Source organism: Talpa occidentalis, unplaced genomic scaffold (assembly GCF_014898055.3).
Source record: "Talpa occidentalis isolate TD23 unplaced genomic scaffold, MPIMG_talOcc4v2.1 talOcc4.14, whole genome shotgun sequence".
Taxonomy (NCBI): domain Eukaryota; kingdom Metazoa; phylum Chordata; class Mammalia; order Eulipotyphla; family Talpidae; genus Talpa; species Talpa occidentalis.
The window spans coordinates 30,948,886-30,967,857 of NW_023601433.1; the positions used below are offsets into that span (position 1 = coordinate 30,948,886).

At 33.8% G+C, this 18,972-nt stretch overlaps 1 protein-coding gene across 1 annotated transcript in view; it reads right to left on the reverse strand.

The window, feature by feature from the left end:
- RYR2 (ryanodine receptor 2) overlaps nucleotides 1–18,972 on the reverse strand; it is a 697,569-nt gene that overhangs the window by 80,971 nt on the left and 597,626 nt on the right. The window contains exons 73-78 of the mRNA XM_054694896.1: nucleotides 18,296–18,430; nucleotides 14,936–15,048; nucleotides 11,934–12,030; nucleotides 10,042–10,145; nucleotides 8,499–8,550; nucleotides 195–248 (exon numbers count right to left, since the gene is read on the reverse strand). Coding sequence (XP_054550871.1) covers nucleotides 195–248; nucleotides 8,499–8,550; nucleotides 10,042–10,145; nucleotides 11,934–12,030; nucleotides 14,936–15,048; nucleotides 18,296–18,430 — 555 coding nt within the window. The remainder of the gene's footprint in view (nucleotides 1–194; nucleotides 249–8,498; nucleotides 8,551–10,041; nucleotides 10,146–11,933; nucleotides 12,031–14,935; nucleotides 15,049–18,295; nucleotides 18,431–18,972) is intronic.

Here is an 18,972-nt window from a genome sequence, read left to right on the forward strand (position 1 = left end):
AACTATTCTATGTTCCTTGATCTTAACTTCAGCAAATGTTAGGACTCAGATTTGTCCATCCAGCTTCTGACATGCAGTTCCTTGACACAATAAGCTGCAATAAGCCATGAAGCAATAAACATAAATGTCACTTGTAAGCTATGAAACAATGCTTTAAAGTAGAAAAAACACAAATTTAGAAAGAGCCATCTTACTTCAAAACTCTTCACTTCTTCTTCACCATCATCATCTTCCTCATCATGACAACTCTGATACATGTAAAAATTTAAAAAAATGTCAACAGGATTAGAATATATATGCTGAGACAGAAAACACAAAAGAATTCAGAATAGAATACCAAATTATTTGTATTACTTTATCAACATTGTCTAAATATATAGAATATACTAAATACAATAAATTTAGACAACATGATGAATGAATTCATGACATAAATGAAAATATGAGTATGTTTTTACAAAAAAAGTACCCAGTTAAGTCACTGCCAATTATTAGTTATTTAGTTGTTTAGCCTAGGAAGAGTTCCTTTATATTTCTGGTCTCTATTTCCTCATATTGAAGATGGAAAAAAGTAAGAAAAACAGTACCAGCGTTCTTAAGAGGGTAACATGAATTAATGTGTATAAATTGCCAATTAGGAATAAGTATCAAAAAAACAGAAAGCTTTCCACAAATCTCAATGGCTACAATTTTTTTGTGGATTGGAGTTAGGAGTACAATGTTGACCAAAGAAAGTTGGTCATAAACCACTATCTGTGGTAGGAAGAAGCCTACAGTTGACCACTGTCTGTGTTCCAACCCTTCTAAGAATGTCTCATGTGTGGTAAGCACTCAATGTATCAGTGAAGCACATAGAGGCAAGTGTTTAGAGGTAAGTCACAAATCAGAAAAATACTCTCAGTTCGATGACATGCCATACTTTGAGTGTGGAGATAAAGTGCATCTGGGGCAGAGGCACAAAATGTAACCATTCCATCTACTCAACTATAAATACTAAAAGGTTTGTCACATTCCTTTGTTCATTCAACAAATATGTACTGAGCATTGTCCTTTCCAATTTGAATAATAAAAAATATGAGCATGGTGTTCAAAGGAAAAATAAAGGGGACACAGATCTGTGACAATTTTACCATGTAGAAATGTGTTAAATAGCACGTTTCACCACAAGAGCAAAGATGACAACTCTTTATTTAGTATACAGGAAATTTCCTTCTATGTTAATGTCTTGACTCCTATAGCATCAGCTAACCAGGAATTGTTAAAAAAGTAGCCATGATAACTGTAGCAACACATATGTAGAAGGTAAATCTGAGGTTCTCCATAATTATTGCAAATTTAATGACAAATACAAGGAATTTTGAGTTTTCTGCTCCTTAAGAATACCTATTTAATGCTTATTTTCTTCAGCATTACTAACTAGGAGGGAAAAGTATAGGGATTCTATCAGATGACAAGCATGGTTACTACTTAAGCAAATTAGAACATTAATATGTCTCTTAAGTATATAAAGTTTTAAATTTTTATCAAGTACATTGTATCCTAGGTAAGTTTTATTACCTCCAGAAATATTAGGGAGGAAAAGAGGTGATATGAAAAGTATATTTGAAAATATTGTCATTTTGGGTTATAATTATAGGACTTAAGCTATGAAATTCATTGAATGTTATGTTTGCCTTTGTATAAAGCAGTTAAAGCTTAAGCTCACAAACATTTTTAACAAAAAAAAAATTTTAAATAAAATAATAGACTTTTTAAATTTCCTAAGAATTTATAGGATTTGCTTCTGGTAAGGTTAAAACTTGTGATTTTTATTAATACTGAATCTATTTGGAGTCTCTATCTGACACAATTCATCAAACTCAAACTAAATTTTAATGATTGGCATAAGGGTATTCTGGGGCTTCAAGAAAACTACAGTAGATTTCTAACAACTTCTTAATGTACTGGACAGAAACACAAGTATTTTTAGGCATAGGAAAAACATTTTTCATTAGCAAGCAAACTGAATCCATGTAATATATATGATAATTCTGAATAAATAAGGAGTACTATTAGATGTTCCTGAAGCACAAAATTTAGCTTTCTACTCCAAAAATAGTAAGTTCTAGGCAAGGAAGAACAAAATCAAATGTCAAGAAGGGAAAAGTGAATAAAATCCAACCATGAAGGGGCAGAAACCTGAGATAGAGAATTCAGAAGGAAAAATAGAATTAAAGTAGACAACGTTCAGATCATTCAGATATCCAGGTCAAAACCGGCAATGAGAATATATAACAGAAAATTGGGCACTTCACCTTGCTCTATCTTGGAAATTTTATTCTACAAAAACAAGTATATTCCATATATTCTTAAGTTGCCTTAATTTGTGTAACTCCCTAAAAGACTAAGGAAGTATAGACAGAAACTTAGCATACTTTGAAATCTGACTGAGAGCAAATGGAGGAGGAGAAGACAAATCTTATAAGATAGTGATCCTGGAATTTTACAATTTTATCCAAAATGAATGGGATACAGGGACTAACTGAATGCATATCTTAAATAATTCAATGAAGAAGAAGGAGGACAAGGTTTTCTTAGTCAGAAACTCAAAAGAATGAAACATTATTGAAAGGTAATTTATGATGGACATTTTTCTAGATATTTCCCCACAGTTCCATTGCTTAAACTCTTTAAATTAAAACTCTCATTAGAATGAATCAGCTTCAGATATTCAGGAGGGATGGTGGGAAGTAAAGAGACATTCTGAGAATTAACCTTGAGCAGCAATGATGAGGAAAAAATGGAGTGGCAACAACAAACTAATGTGGATACGGTGGGATTCTCTGATAAATATTTTAAAAGATTTGGGATACATGATGGAAATAGAGAGTGGGGAAAGTAGAAAGAAACAAAAATCACCTCAGGTTTAGTAAAAAGTGTGGCTTGTAAAATACGAAGATTTATCAGGATGACTTCAAAGTACAGGCAAAGCAAGAACAAGAAGCAGTGACATGCATGACTAAGAGCAGATGCTGCAATACTAAGAGAAACTGCAGAATGGCTGTCAGCTCTGTACTTCTGACTTAACTGCCAAAGAGAAGTGATTTTTGAATATAAAAATTATCCAGTCACTGGATCAAGAAGATGGGGTATATATACACAATGGAATATTATCCAGCAATCAAAAAAGATAAACTCATGCCATTCACAGCAATGTGGATGGAGCTAGAAGGAATTATGCTCAGTGAAATAAGCCAGAAGGAAAAAGAAAAATATTGGATGGTTTCACTTATAACAGGAATAGGGGAACCAAATAAGACATCAGTATAAAAAAAAATAATAACAGTACAAAACACAACAAAGCAAAAACAGACAATTATAAACCAGAGACATACTACAAGGGAGGAGGAGAGAGAGGGGTGAGAGGGAGGGAGGCAGGAGCACAGGGGACTGTGGTGATGGTGCACGGGTGCCTTGGGGAAGGGAAATTCTATGGGGCCTCAATCTAAGGGGGTTGGGGAGCAAATATTGTCTAAAAATTGTAAAAAATGATAAATGTTAAAAAAAAAAAACTAAAAACAAAAACCCAAAAAATTACCCAGTCAAACAAATGGAAATTAAGACCCCAATGAAACACCATTTTAGAGTCCTTTGATTCACAAAAATTAATAAAGCGTATCAAATATTGGGAAAAACCTGGCTCATATGAATCACTCTTAAGCATGGCTGGCAACAATGCAATTTGATGCAACAACTTTAGAAAACAATTTGGCATTTTATCCTTAAGTTGAATGCTCATAATGCTATGGTACTTGACTCAGAACAGAAGGTATGAACAAGAATAGGCATGTCCAAAAACTAAATAGATGAGTTACAATGTTGTCAATATCAATTGTAATTTACCAAAGAGATTTGCTTGGTGTTGCAGAAAAGTTCCCTTCAAAGGAAAATCCTCTTTCAAATAAATAAAAGTTCCCTAATTACTAGTGATTAGAGCTGTTTTTCATCAATTATGAGGCTAATCCCAGCTGATGTATGGTGTGTGGAAAGACTCCCTGTCCCCTTGGGAGAAAACCAGGTAAAGACAACACACTTCATACCGAAGAAGCGGCCTGGGAGAGTGGTGCTTCAGAAACCCTCTTCTCCCTTGTCTGTATGTGTGGATGTCAACATTTGCTGAGCTTCTGCAATGTGAATCCTATTTGAATAACCAGGGAACTGGTAGTTCTAATCAGGGTACACAGATGTCTACTCACTGCTTAATTTTAAAAAATCTCTTTGAAACCATTTTTAGTGGAGCATAAATACTTTTCAAAACTGCCTTACATTTGCTGTCATGTTGTGGGGCTTAAAGTTTTCACTTTAGTATTTTCAAGAAAAATGGGTAAAAGCAGAATAAAGGATTTTGTTTTAATGTCTGGGTGTTAAAACTTGTTGGTTTGTGATGTATTTCATTAATTTTAAAGAAAATAATTCAAGTGTAAAATATGAAAAGACTGGGACCAAATGTTCACTTATAGAAATTTTATCTTACATAAAAAAATAAGCATTTCAAGTCCTTTTCACATTAGCAGGAGAGGCGTATACAACACAAAGGACTATCAACAACAAGCAAATGGATAAACTATGGTGTTGTATAGTGGAATGTAATAGTAAAAGAACAAGGAGATTATGCGAAGGGGAAGGGTTAATGGGGAGGGGTACAATGGACTATGGTGGAGTATGGGTGTTTTGGTGGCAAGTGTGGTGGGGTAACAACAACTGAAGCAGGAGATCCTATAAATCATAGATAATGTGTAAACCAATGTTACCTTAAGGAAAGAAAATAATTAAAACTATGTGTGAATGAACGCAAAGATCAAAAGATGAAAATAAACAGAATTTAAGAATAAAAAGCTCACAAATGTTGGTATAAGACATAAGCAACATTATTAAGTGAAAAATGTAAGAGCCAAAAGATTACACACAAGATACTGTCCTCTTAAAAGACAAAAATAATTAAAAATAAATTAAATATATATAATTATGTACGTATCCATACTATATATCTATTAAATATATACAATAAGTGAACACTCTACAAAAACCAGGGAATCTTGAACACAGGATTCAAGGTGATGTTTTCTTTGTGTGGAAAGACAGATATGGGTTAATGGAACAATCATATAACATGTAAGTTATTATCAAGGTTTTAATTTTTCTTGAGAGTGGTGCTTTTTTTTTAAAGATTTTTATTTATTTATTTACACAAGAACCGGAGTACAAGCCAGATTCGTGGGAGGTGAGAGGATTCACCAGAGACAGAGCGGGGAACAGAACAGGCAGACTGACTGAAATACACTGCTGAGGGGAGCAGGGGACGAGACAGAAGAGGTCTCCCACGCCATGTGAGACCCTCGCCAGCCAGCCGGAATTGAACCGGCGCTGCAGAGGCTGCGGAGAGCTTCACAGCGCTGCGCTCAACTGCCTGTGCCACCAGGGGAGGCCCAAGAGTGGTGCTTTTGTGGGCGGTTTCTATTTTATTATCAATGACATAGTAACTTACTTATAAAAGGAGTCTGCTAATAGATCAATGATAAGACTACATCATGAGTCCAGAGCAAATATTAACTCAATGCTGTGCTCCGATGGTTAAAGATAATTAAACTTAAAAATGAAAACCTCATTAAGATAAAAATGATGACCTCAAAAGGTCCTGCAATGGTAAAGGAAGACATGCAGTTATAATTTTCTTAAATTGAGTTCAAGTGTCAAGAGTGAAAGCAAAAATAATCATATTTGAATATGAAGTAGCTGCTAGCAAACTCCGAGAAACTATGAAGGTCAAGAGAAAGTTTCAGACTATTTTCAAGATGAAGAAAGGCAGCCTCCAGAAACAACTTATATAATTTACCAAAAACAGCAACTTAAATAAACACAGAAGAAAGCACATTTTATTAAGCTTTGCAATTGAAATAAATGGAGAGAAATACTTAGTACTGGGTGGCAGAGATGAACTTTTAAAATATTTTGATTTGGGACAATGGTTTGACTTTAGAGAAAGGATGATGTTCTACGTGAATCATTTAACAGCTATCAAAATACAGGTATGTGAGATAAAATTCAATAGAAATTCTTAAATTATCTGAAATTTAGGTTGATGGGTAAGTTGATGAGAAAATAAAAATGTGATCTGGCCACCAAAAAATTAATTAATTCTTACAATTTATTGTAAATGTGTAGGACATTAAGGCAGAATAAGTGAGATACTGTCTCAATGTGGACTTACATACTGCGTTCAATTAATTTCTGGATGGCACTTACTGAGAAATTAGAGCACTAGCAGAACAGAATAGGCTGGACCATGAATTATTTTTTTAACAATAAAAGGAATAAGATAATTTAATTATGAAGGGTAAAATCTTGAGAGCAAACAAACATTATCATATATTTTACCATCTATCAAGGATTTGCTTTAGCTTCAGAACACAACCACAGCAAATATGGTGATTTGGGGGGCTACAGTCACAGGGTGAACTTTAACAATCTGGAATATCCTGATTTCTAACCAGGAGCTTCTACCTTTGAGCCCCCTTTTTCACGGGTCCTTCAACTGCAGAGGACAACAGTGCATGGATTCCTGTACAATTTCCTTACTTTTTAGCTCCTCTTTCCTCTTTTCCTCATTTCTCATATTTAGAATCCATGGTCCAATGACTTGGTGACTCTCTTAGCAATATACAGAACCACTTTCCACTGTCCTTGAGCAGCAGTCTAGCAAAAATCCTTGTCTATGATGAATCAAGCTTCCTACCTCCTCTGAACTTGCATTTGATTCTGAGAACTGTTAGAGAAGATTCACACACCAAGACGATTGGTACAGCTACAAATTAAGAGACCGTAATCTAAATCAAGCTTTCTACACTGCTTGGGAATTCTATTTTAACTTCTTGTCAATATCCCATGCCAATTTTCACAGGGAGGAACCAGTCTTCCTTTTTCATCTTTAAACCTGTATTTTTTTTAAACTATGGTTTTCAGCCTAATAATTAGGAGTGAAATCTATTTAATGAGTCATGACCTAATTTTTTTTTTTTTTAGTTAAACAGAATAGAAGGTTCTTTCAAGGTATCCATTTTTATGTTTCTATGAGTATTGGGTAAATATATTTTTTACTGTGGTTTATGGTTTAAAATAAAGTGGAAAGCCATGACTTTTGTCTTATATTCCTAATCCTGTCTTCTCCCCTGCTCCCAGCTACGTGAGTCCTCACATCACAAATTAAAATTATCCTGGTGCCTATTCTATTAATTCATTCTGATCAGGATCTAAATCTCTCTTAAAAAACTTTCAACAAATTGCAAAAAAATATATGTTAATGCCCCTTAACCTTACATTTCCAGCTACGTATTTATTAATTTAAATATTTTGCTTCCTATTGAATCTTCTCAAGATATAAATATTTACACCACATCTCCTCACATGTGTATCTCTACTTCTCCATAATATAGCACCTGTACCACCAATATCCCCTTATCATAATTCTCTGAAATTGTTCTCAATATGGTCCTATGTAATAAATCCTAGAGATTTTTCAATCCTAACCTGTTCAACCTCTCAGCAGAAACCATGTTTTTGAGCACAAGCTCCCATTTCAGAATTCTCCTGCCTTTTCTTAAAGGACTCCACTGATTCTAGCCATTTCTTAAACATCCATGTCTTTAGAGTGCAACCCTAGGACCTCTCCTCTCTCCTTACCTTCTCTGTCTGGGTGACACACTCCTAAGACTTTAATTATCTTCTAATGCTGACACATGCCACATCTATATTTATGAGACTTATTTGAGATACTGAGTTGCGGATATAAACATCTTATGTCTACCCAGTTGCCCAAATCAGAAGCCTTAGAGAAACCCTGATTTACACTCAATCCCTCATTCATCCTCTTGTTGCAAGGTATAAATGAAATAAACTCAACAGTAAATACTAATTGCTAGTATTTTCATATGGTTAATTGCTAGTATTTTCATATGGTTAACTCATCACACAACATTCAGTGATTTCTTCAAATCAAATGAAGCCTAACTGTGCCCTACAACCTGTTCCCAATGCCCCTAATAGTTCCAGGACCATTGAACTTATCAGAGTTGTTTTTTTTTTTTTTTTTTTTTTAATCAAGGCTGAAATTTTGTCTTTTCCACCAGATAGTAAACTCAGAGAAGGTATGCATGTGCATTTCTTTTTTATTTAAAATACTATCTCCAATATCTTGGTGCTCAGTGAATATTTGTGAAATGAATGAATGTTTGGAAAACTGGTGAGCTCCCCACAAAAAACATTAAAGTGGGAAATGAAGGAAGTTAGAGCAGGGATTAATGCAACAAGTAGAAAGTAGAAAAGTAGAAACTTCATTAAATTTCTAAGACTTAACAATATTTTATTTTAATCCAGAACTCCATAGATCCTCAACTTTTGTCAGAAGAAAAATATTTTTTCATCATTAAAATTAAACATTAAAATAAAAATTGATATTTATTTACCTTTGCCATAATATCTGCATACGCCATATATAAAAAATCTTCCTCCAGTTTGCTATGGAAAACAAGAAAAAGCACTATTAGTTTTTAAGTAGAAAGCTAACCATGCAAAATAATATAACTTTTAGTCTTCTAAAAGTATGCCTTTTTAAAAATGAAATACACACAAATCTTAGGCAATTATTCAGAAATATCACAGAATCAGAAATCCAAGATCTCAGACTTTCTAAATGCAGCCCCACCTTCCCTCACAGAGGGAAACTTCAAATTTCACAATATAAAAGATCTTTTGATTTATACACAAAATAAATTTTCTTTTCTTGAAGCTATAAAAGTTGAAAGCAAATTTAAATAAGGTGTGGTTTTTACCAGCAGAAGTGCTAGCTGACATTTTATGGAAAGATTCCCCAAACGGATTACGCTACCAAAGGCTTTAAAATATACAAAGGTTGTAATAATGAATCTTAAAAGATGAGAAAGGTTAAAATGTTTATTAATCTCTTTTTAAAAGGCATGGAAACCACTACATTGTGAAGATAGGTTTACATCAAAAAAACACCTAATATCTGCAAAGTTATAACAGTCTTAAACTTCAGCCAGAAGAAAAATTCACTTATGAGAAATACCTCATTACCTGACAATGCCAGACAGAGAGTTGCTCTATGCTTAGGGATGAGATGATTTTGTTAGTTAGGAAATAATAAGAGAGAGAGAAATAGTGAGAGAAGGATGGATCACATTAGCTAAGAGAGAGAGAAATGTACATTATCATGGCATGCATAGAGATCAAATGAACTCTTCAAAACCAGAAGACTCATGTGAATATGGGTCGATAATTAAATTATTTCCCAGCTTTTGCTGGGACAAAGTGGGCTTCTTTCACGAGGCAGGGAAGCAGATAAAGTTTTTAAAACCTTCAAAATGTCTTATCCATAGAGCCATTCTGTGTGCTGCCCACCCCGTGATGAGCAGAGGCTGAGCATACTTTGATTATCTGGCATATGAGTGCATTTCTTATTCAACTCCATAGAGGTCTGTCCCTTGTGGCTTTGTTCAATTATTATGAATAAGATTGTAGAAACGAAGAAAAATGGAGAATGTCCTTGAATTCACAGAAGCTTTCCATTGAGATGATGGCTTACCATCCTCCTTATGGTTTCCTAAGACACAATGGAGACAATTTACCCAGGAAATTTTGGGCTACCATTAATGTCCCTACATTTTGGTACTGAGCTTTGTTTTGGACTCATTTGTTTTATTTACAAAGACTGAGATAAAGAGAACAAATCAATGTTTGAGAAGATTCAAATCAATTAATTATAAAGTTGGTAGAAAAAAAACTAGTGCTCACTGGTAGACATTATTGTTTGAATTGAACGTATGTTGGTCCATAGGTATATGCCAGACTGGTCATATGTTAGAACAACTCTCTCTCCTAACAAGATCAAGATGGAACTGAAACATGAACACGTGACACACAGAACAGTCAGACATCAGGTTCTTTATTTGGTCTTCCTATGTCTCACAAGAACCCTCTCAACCATACCATTTCTCTGTCAAAGCCGTTCGACTAAACAGAAGGATCAGCTGATGTAGCGGATCAACTCTCTTAGTGCCTTCATCTTCTTCTGGAGGTTCGGCTCCAGGTTTCTACAAAAGAGTTAAATAAATAAATTTTCTCAATTAAGTGAAATGTTCAATTACTTCCAGGAGTAACATGAGGGCTAGGAATAACAAAAAGGAAAGTCGTTCTTCCTTCTGTGATGTCTGTATATATTTTATATGTGCTACACATGCACATGTGTGTAAGTATGTCTATTAGTTATATTATCAATTCTAAATTATGCAGCTTAAAAATAAAAATATTTAATAATTTGACCAAAAACACTATGGACAAGGATGACTTATATCATCTAAAATTCCTGAATGCTATTCTTATAATCAGATTGATAAATAACTAAAAGCTTACTTGCTAAATAGATTTTAGCTTTAGGGAGGACTCAATTTATAAAGATTTGTAATAAAATGCTAAGTCACTCCAACTATAAAAATTTAGTTCACATAGTAATGTAAACAATCAAGCACTGTCTACACAAGAATGATAAGCAAAGAACTGTAAATGAGTTAATGCCTGAAACACTTTTCTTTTTTTTTCATTTTCAGTCACTTTTAAAGCTTTTAAAAAAGTATACTATTAGCTAAGATTTTACTATTAGCTAATGAATTAACCCTGACATTTTGTTGAATGATTTCATGGGTTCTGTGTCTCTATTGTTTCACTCACTCATTTAGACTGATTTTCTCTCTACATCAATGATCTTTTTCCCTGGGTTTGAAGTTGCAGGTTGTGGGGATTGGTTAAATTTCTGTAAGATAACTAATATTTTGAGGTTGAATTCATTTAAAACATATGGGGGTAATCTGGGATAAGTTTTGAGTTGGATTTACTCAATATACTCTCTTTGTATAAAAAAATTAACTTCTAGACAAGAGGTCTTTAACTTGGGAATCATGAAATCTCTAACGGGTCTGCAAAGTTCTGTAGGACTATATGCTCATATGCTTCTCCTGAGAAGGTGGCTTTCCTCAACTTTTTGAATATGTCCATAACTTATAAAAAATTAACACAATGGCTCCCTTCAAGTTTCCTCTCAATTATACAAGCCTGCCTAGGAGCCTGACTGGAGGAATAGACCACTTTCTATCTCCTCTCTTTATCATGACTTCTTGCTCCTCCACTCTACCATGCTCTACCCTGAATATATATATATATATATATATATATATATATTTTTAAGATTTATTTATTTATTTTTACAAGCACTGGGTACAGTCAGAAGCACAGGAAGGTGAGAGAATTCACCAGAGCCAGAGCGGGGAACAGAACAGGCAGACGGACGAAGTACAATGCTGGGGGGGTGGGCAGCGGGTGCGGCAGGAGAGGTCTGTGCGCCATGTGGGACCCTCGCCGTCTGGCCGGGGATTGAACCAGCACCAAAGAGGCTGCGGGAAGCTTCACAGCCCAGCGCTCAACTGCTGCGCCACAAGGGGAGGTCCCTGAATATCTTTTAAAACCAGCTACTTTTCACTGGCTTTGTTAACCTGAAACTTTTTTTTTTTCCTGGTGAATAATTTCTTTGCTGTTACCCTTTTGTAAATCTATCCTGGCTTTGAGGTCTTTAAAGTGCTTTGAGGAAAAAATTTAAAATAATAACAATGTTTAGTTTATAATAAACTGCTATCAAGCATATTAAATTCTGAGTTGCCTGATGTGGTCTCTTCAAAGTAAAAAGAGATAATGATTTTTCTAAACAATGAACGCTGTAACAATAGAGAACTGTTTCCTAAGAACAATATACTATCCTAGTATTTTCCCCTCCATGTTATATGGTAACTACTCACACCAATATCATCCCACCTAACCCCATTAAAACATACTGCTAAGTCTTCTATCAGTTTATCTTCAAAGTAATGTTCTTCTGTTTCAATCCAAGATTTTTCATATCCCTGAAGAAAGAGATTGACAGCCCGATGCCTAAAAGATAAACACATTTTCAAACAAAGGATTGTTTTTTGTGCAAAATAAATTGAACGGGAATTCAGCAATGCTTCAGCACTGGATTATCTGGACACCAAAAGAATAAAATAAAATAAAATAAAAAACTTCCTACTTTTGATTGGAGAGGCAATACATTATAGTGGATAGAGCAAGGTTTCTCAGATCACACACTGACTTGGATTTAAGTCCCGGCCCAGACACTTCCAAGCTTTATAACATTGGTCAAGTCATTCAACTTTACAACTCTCATATTAAACATTTATAAAACCAGAATATCCCCATCTACCCTTCAGTTTTTGAGACTTTTTAAAAATGAGATTAAGTATGTAAAGCACAGCGGCTAGATGCTGATTAAATGGCAGATCTTATGATATGAGTAGTTCTGATGAGTAATATAATAGATATTAATATCAAAATTATCTCAGTGTTTGAGTTAACATTAGGTACAGGCCCTCAAGATTACAAGACAAGAAGTATTATGTGAACTTTATGGGAGTATATTTCCAAATATCAAATCCAATTAATACTGATACGTAGTTATCTATGAAATGAAAGAAGATCAGTAAAGATTATAATTCACTATAGAGAGAATAAGTAGCTAAGATTCCAGTATAAAAAAGAATTAAATTCAGGACAATAAGGAAACATCATAAAAGAATATCATAAATATTACAATGAGATGGAGCTTTTGTAGGTAGGAAGTTGAGCTCAGTGATATTAAAGGTGGCTAAGGAATCATCAGACATATAGTTAGATTTATGAAGGACTTTGAAAATTGGGGAGAAGTTTCAATGATAACAAAAGAGTTAGAACCACTAGAAATCACCATAAATTCATGCATTTGAGGGAGGCCCGACAACGATAGGGTTAACCACCTAGGTAGCTTTTAGCAAACGCCCCATTCTGACCCCAATCCACCCCCCAAAAGTGTCTCTGGTTCATAGTTTTTTGTTGATTTTGATTTTCACTTTCTTATATTCATTTTCCTGGTCCCTTATTTAAGTTTTCTAGATTCCTGCTATGAGTGAGACCATCCGGTATTTTTCTTTTTCTTTTTGGCTTATTTCGCTGAGCATGATCCCTTCCAGTGCCATCCATGTTGCTGCAAATTGCATGTGTTTATCTTTTTTGAATGCACAGAAACATCAATTCCAAAGAGCACCTGCACTCCTATGTTTATAGCAGCACTGTTTACAATAGCTAAGCTTTGGAAACAACCCAAATGCCCAAAAATAGATGACTGGATCAAGAAGATGTGGTACATATATACCATGGAATATTACTCACCTAGGTAGCTTTTAAACAAAACGCATGTTAAACTCACACAGACAGTTGGATTCAACAGATATTCAACAGTTGGATATTTCTTTAAAAGATTTTTGGTGTATTTCCTAAAGGACCAGGTTTGAAAACCACTGGAATAAGGGTTACAATTTTGAAAATGATATCAGAGAAAATAGAACAATACATTCTGTAACATCATAGACATTAGCTTGAAATCTGCTACCTCAAACTGATATGAAGGAATGATTAAATGAATTGAAGTGGTCTCCATGCAGAGAAGGATGTGAATATGAAATTGTTTAAATTAAAATCTGTAAAATTTGGAGAATGACTGTAATGGAATAAAGGAATGAGACTAAATTCAAGATTAGTACACTATTTGATTATATGGTGATACCATAATTGCATCATAATTTAGAAGTAGCATAAGGCTTGAGAGGAAAATTAATATAATTTAGACTCAATGAGTGTAACAAGATGACTGGAAATACAGCTCTTTTTTTTTTTTAAAGATTTATTCATTTATGCATACAAGAGCTGCTGTACAGGCCAGAGATGGGGGGGAGGGGTGTGTGTGAGAGGATTCACCAGAGACAGACTGGGGAGCAGAACAGGCAGACTGAGTGAAATACATTGCTGAGGGGAGTAGCAGGCGAGACAGGAGAGGTCTGCTGTACCACATGGGTTGCTCCCTGGCTGGCCGGGGACTGAATTCGTGCTGCAGAGTTTCAGATTGCTTCATCAGTGTTGAACTCCTTGTGACACCAGGGAGGCCCTGGAAATACAACTCTTTGGATAAAAGGGAAAGGTGTGATTTTGGGGGGTGTGGGAGAATTTTTGTATTTTTTTAACTCTTATTTATTAAGCATATGCTGAAAGTCAGATTTCTAGGTACTGAGGACATCAAATTAAACAAAATTTTAAAGAATGTCAATGTTTGAATCAGAGGGATAAATAACCCCAAAACTATAGGAATGTGTACAAGTGGAGTTTGTAAAATGTCTGGAAAGTAAGTAGGAGGAAGCATTCATGTTCAAGGAGTGGATGGATATGGCTTGATCAGAGATGTTCCAAAAAAGAAATGTAGCTCAGTAAGTGCCATTTAACAGCCATGGGGAGGATGCCACTGTATAAAGCTCATAATAGGAAAAAACAGAAGTGTTTTGTTTTTGTTTTTCTTTTTTTACCATTAAATAAGCTCAACAACACGTTGAGGCAAATCTTATCATGGTAGAGAAGAGAAACTGGTATCAAAGTCAGGTAAGAAACTTGACCAATGTCCTACAGGCATTAGCATACAGGATTCAAATCAAGACAGTCTGACTCCAAAGAATGAGCTTCTCCCCAATTACTCTGCCCTACCTGGCATGTGAGCAGATCTTCCTCAGGATTTAAAAGTCATTAAACAACTAATAACAGGCATGGTTGTCTGAGAATACTCAAAATAGATAAACAAAGTCAAGTATTACACAGAAGAGTCAATATACCTTCTCCACCCTTCTAGATTATCGTACTCCTGTTAAATGTAGATGCTATACCACTTATTAGGGGAAAAAAAAACTTTTATCTATTACAAAAATAGAAAAATATTTCTTACCTTGGCAGATTATATAAAGGAGCCATTCGGAAGCAGGCCACCACTGCCCTTTTCCTCTGCTTAGAAAGCAGTTTGTGCCACACTGCCTTTTTAGATCTCTGAGGGTGTTCCACCTGCAGTAGAAAGACACAAAGAAATAAGCATTTAAACTGCAAGCTACTATCAAAATTATAGAATTAAACAGCTGCGCCTTTTTGAATAAAATTACTTGGAATTTCAATTCCCAAAGAACCTTAAAATTATGGAAAAGCACATTTCCTAAAAGTTATCCCATGCTAAATTTGAAATAGTTCCAAATGTTACATATTTTCTTTAGTAGAAATATACTTGTCAAGTGTGTACTTTAGAAGCCATGTCATTTCTAAAATAAATAAATAAAATCATCCAATATGGAATCGTTTTGCATCCTTTTCAGAATTTAGTTTTTATGATACTTAAACATATTTTCTACCCACACAAAAATTACCTTATTCTTATTTATGTCTCCATTTTAACTAATTTTATCATAGGAATTATAGCATAAAACAAGTAAGGAGACAATTTGAGAAAATTCTACTTTTCCTTAATTTAATAGGATAGAGAGAAGATGACAAAGCTTCATGAACACATTACCAGGAGTGAGTAAACAAATTTAATCTTACAAAAATGTTAAAATATTTAAACATTTTGTTAAATAGAGAGAACTCAAACATTGCAGTAAATGATGCAAGCAAGCTATTTATTTAGCCAATAGTATTGGAAGTCTAAGAGGGAAAAAGAGATTAATTAAAAGTGTTAGAGAATAATAAAAAACCAGAATGCAATTCTAAATTAATTAATAACTCTAGGCAATTGAGCACTGTACTTCCCAGACCGTAAAAGCTCCGGTACATATATGTAGATTTCTGGAAGAAATAAAAATTTTATATTAGCTAAAAAGTAAAACTAAATTTACTCTTTGCAGTAAAGGACTAAAACATGAATGCAATAAAGCCTGGAATACACATTAAGAATTAATGGATTATGATGGTTTAAAAATTGAATGAAGCAACTTGAAAATTTGAAAGCACTTATTTCAGTTGTCTCTTCTCTTCATAGAATCAATAAATACTTTGACAACTATTCATTTCCATTTTCTTCCTGATGATTGTGTTAAGCAAAGAAAGGCATTGTTGAGATTTAACATTGTAGGTGAACATAGAATTAACGTTAGTGTTGTTCAACAACACCCAGCATAATCCAAAGTTCCATTTTGAGAGCAAAAATGAAAAGGGTAGCTTATTATGGAAATTCGGCATTCTGATCAGCATGGGCGAGTCAATAAACAAAACTAAAAACTTAAGCAATATAGTAGTGAACAGGGTAAAGGGCCCTGCAATGACCGAGTACACCAATTTATAGAACATTTTATTACACAGAAAAGAACTTAAATTGTGAGCTTTCCTAAAAATCAAGTAAATACATGAGTAAGATCTGTGATCCTAAGGTGAATTCCACGCTGTGGCTAGTCACTATTTAAGTGGCTGGATATGCTGATGTATTAGGCTGGCTAGACTTTGATGTATTAGTTTGTCAAAGGAGACAGATTCCACTCAAAAGAAAAACTACCAGATGTACAGCTAAAATATACATTTACAAAGGTCACTGATATTTGAGATAAATTAAGTGAAGTTTAATTTATCTACTATGTGTCCACATTCTCTAAAATAGCATGAGCTACGTGAGCACAGGAACAGAATTCAGTTCCCAGAACCTATAGAGTATAATGCTGCGTAAGGGAGTTCACTCAATAAGTGTTCACGTAATGAATGAGTACTAAGTAAAATAAATGTCATTACTTTATAAATGACATCATTCATCAGGCTTAAATACATTTATAAATATATAATATATGAATCACAATTAGATTCAATTTAATGTTTCTAAAATTTATTTAAACAAACAGGTAAGTGTATGAAAACTAAGAAAAAGTAAAAATTTATGGTTAATACTGCCAGAAATGGTTCTCCAGTAGCCATTTAATTAACATTTAATAATTTTCTTAAGTATGTTTATAATTCTGGAAACAAAACAATGATGTTATTTAAATCATTTAAAATTTCATTACCTCAAATTTTGCCATCTGTTGTTTGATCGTAATTCATATTTCTCTTACATTTCATGAAAATATTGTGGAACTATTTAGGGAAATACTAGATTTACTAAATAATGTTATATTATTCCAAAATACATTAATAATATTATACTGTTATATAATTAAATACATGCTGATGGCCATATGGTATAAGAGTATCCTTCCTTAATCTCATTGTGTGTGGTAATATTTGCATGGCATTGAAGAAGTTATGATTCAGAGAGAATTTATAGTCAAGTTTTTAGATAATAAAAAAAGGCATCAAAGAAAAATCTTTACTATTGCTACGCTAATATATTCTGCATAAAACAACAACCCACCAACTCATAATGTCTCACATACTATTAGTTTGGGAATTTTGAGCATAGGTAATGAATAAGAAAAGCAAATGTACAGTGAGTTTTGTTGCTTAAAATGGGATACAACCGAAAAATTATATAAAATCTATTAATATTAATATAAATGCATTGTTCTCTAAGTATAATTTATCACTGATCATGAAAAAAGTTAGCTCAAAAGTATCTCTGGTAAAAGTAAAGTTTAAGCAAGTAACAAAAAATTCAAAATTAAACCACTGAAGGATAGTATGTCAAACATCATAAATATGATACAAGCAGTAATAAAATGATATCAGCATAGAATATTAAATCAAATGTGACTCCTTAAATTTTTGTTAGAAAGATTTAAAATATAGCATATGCTAATTATCTGTGTAATTTTAGAAATTCTTTGAAAAAGACAACAAAATAAAAGACTTGATCATCCAAGATACATTATCATATGTTGCTATATCATTTATAAGCTTGGAAATTTTACATTAGATGTTAGGCACTTCTAACTTATATATTCATTTTTTAAAGATTTATTTATGCATAAAAGAACTGGGGTGCAGGCCAGAGGTGTAGGAAAGTGAGAGGATTCATCAGAGACAGAGTGGGGAGCAGAACAGGCAGATCCACTGACATACACTGCTGAGGGGAGTAGTGAGCAAGACAGGAGAGGTCTGCTGCACCATGTCTGTTAGCTCCCTGGCCGGGGATTGAACTCATGCTGCAGTGGCTGGCAATAGCTTGATAGTGCTAAGACTTAACACCTATGCCACTAGGGAGGCCCCTAAGTTATATGTTATTGTAAAGGAATATGCTTGAACGTGATTTTTGGGCCACAATTAACAAATTAAAACACATATTTTTTATTCAGTTTCACATGGTTAAAGCAAATATGATTGAATCAACACAAAATCTAACCTGTTCAAGATGAAAAAGCACATTTGCTATATCCAATACTCTTTCTACTGTCTTCTCAGGGTCTGAAGTGTCTTCAGTCCTGTTTGGTAAGTCTTTGTAGAGAGCCATTTGCCATCTAATAGCAGGATCTTCCAACTGTAGAATCAATCAATCAATCAATCAATGAATAAAAGATAGATAGATAGATAGATAGATAGATAGATAGATAGATAGATAGATAGATAGACCATAGCAGACTGACTTGGGGAATCCATGTACAAGAATTTATTGAGCAAAGCATAGTGCAGAAACACTGCAGAGATTAAGACTGAGAAACATCCTGTACTCATGAAATGTATCATCTACTGGAGAAAATAACATTAAACTAATATTCACAATTTTGATGAGAACTGCTAAAAAGAAATAAAAATTACCTGAAATTTAATCTGCTGTGTTGGTGATTGGGGAATATCCCTAAATAAGTCAAGTTTTAAATAGGATTTAAAGATGAATTGGAGATGATCATGGAAAGGAAATAGGCAAAAGCCTATACTTTTCTCTTCTTTCACAAACACTGCAAAATCTACAAATGATTTTATAGGCAATGGTATATAACCACATTTATCTAAATATATAGAAACCCTACAACAGAGCCCAGTACCATTAAAATCAAGGTATTAATTAATATAAATCAATGA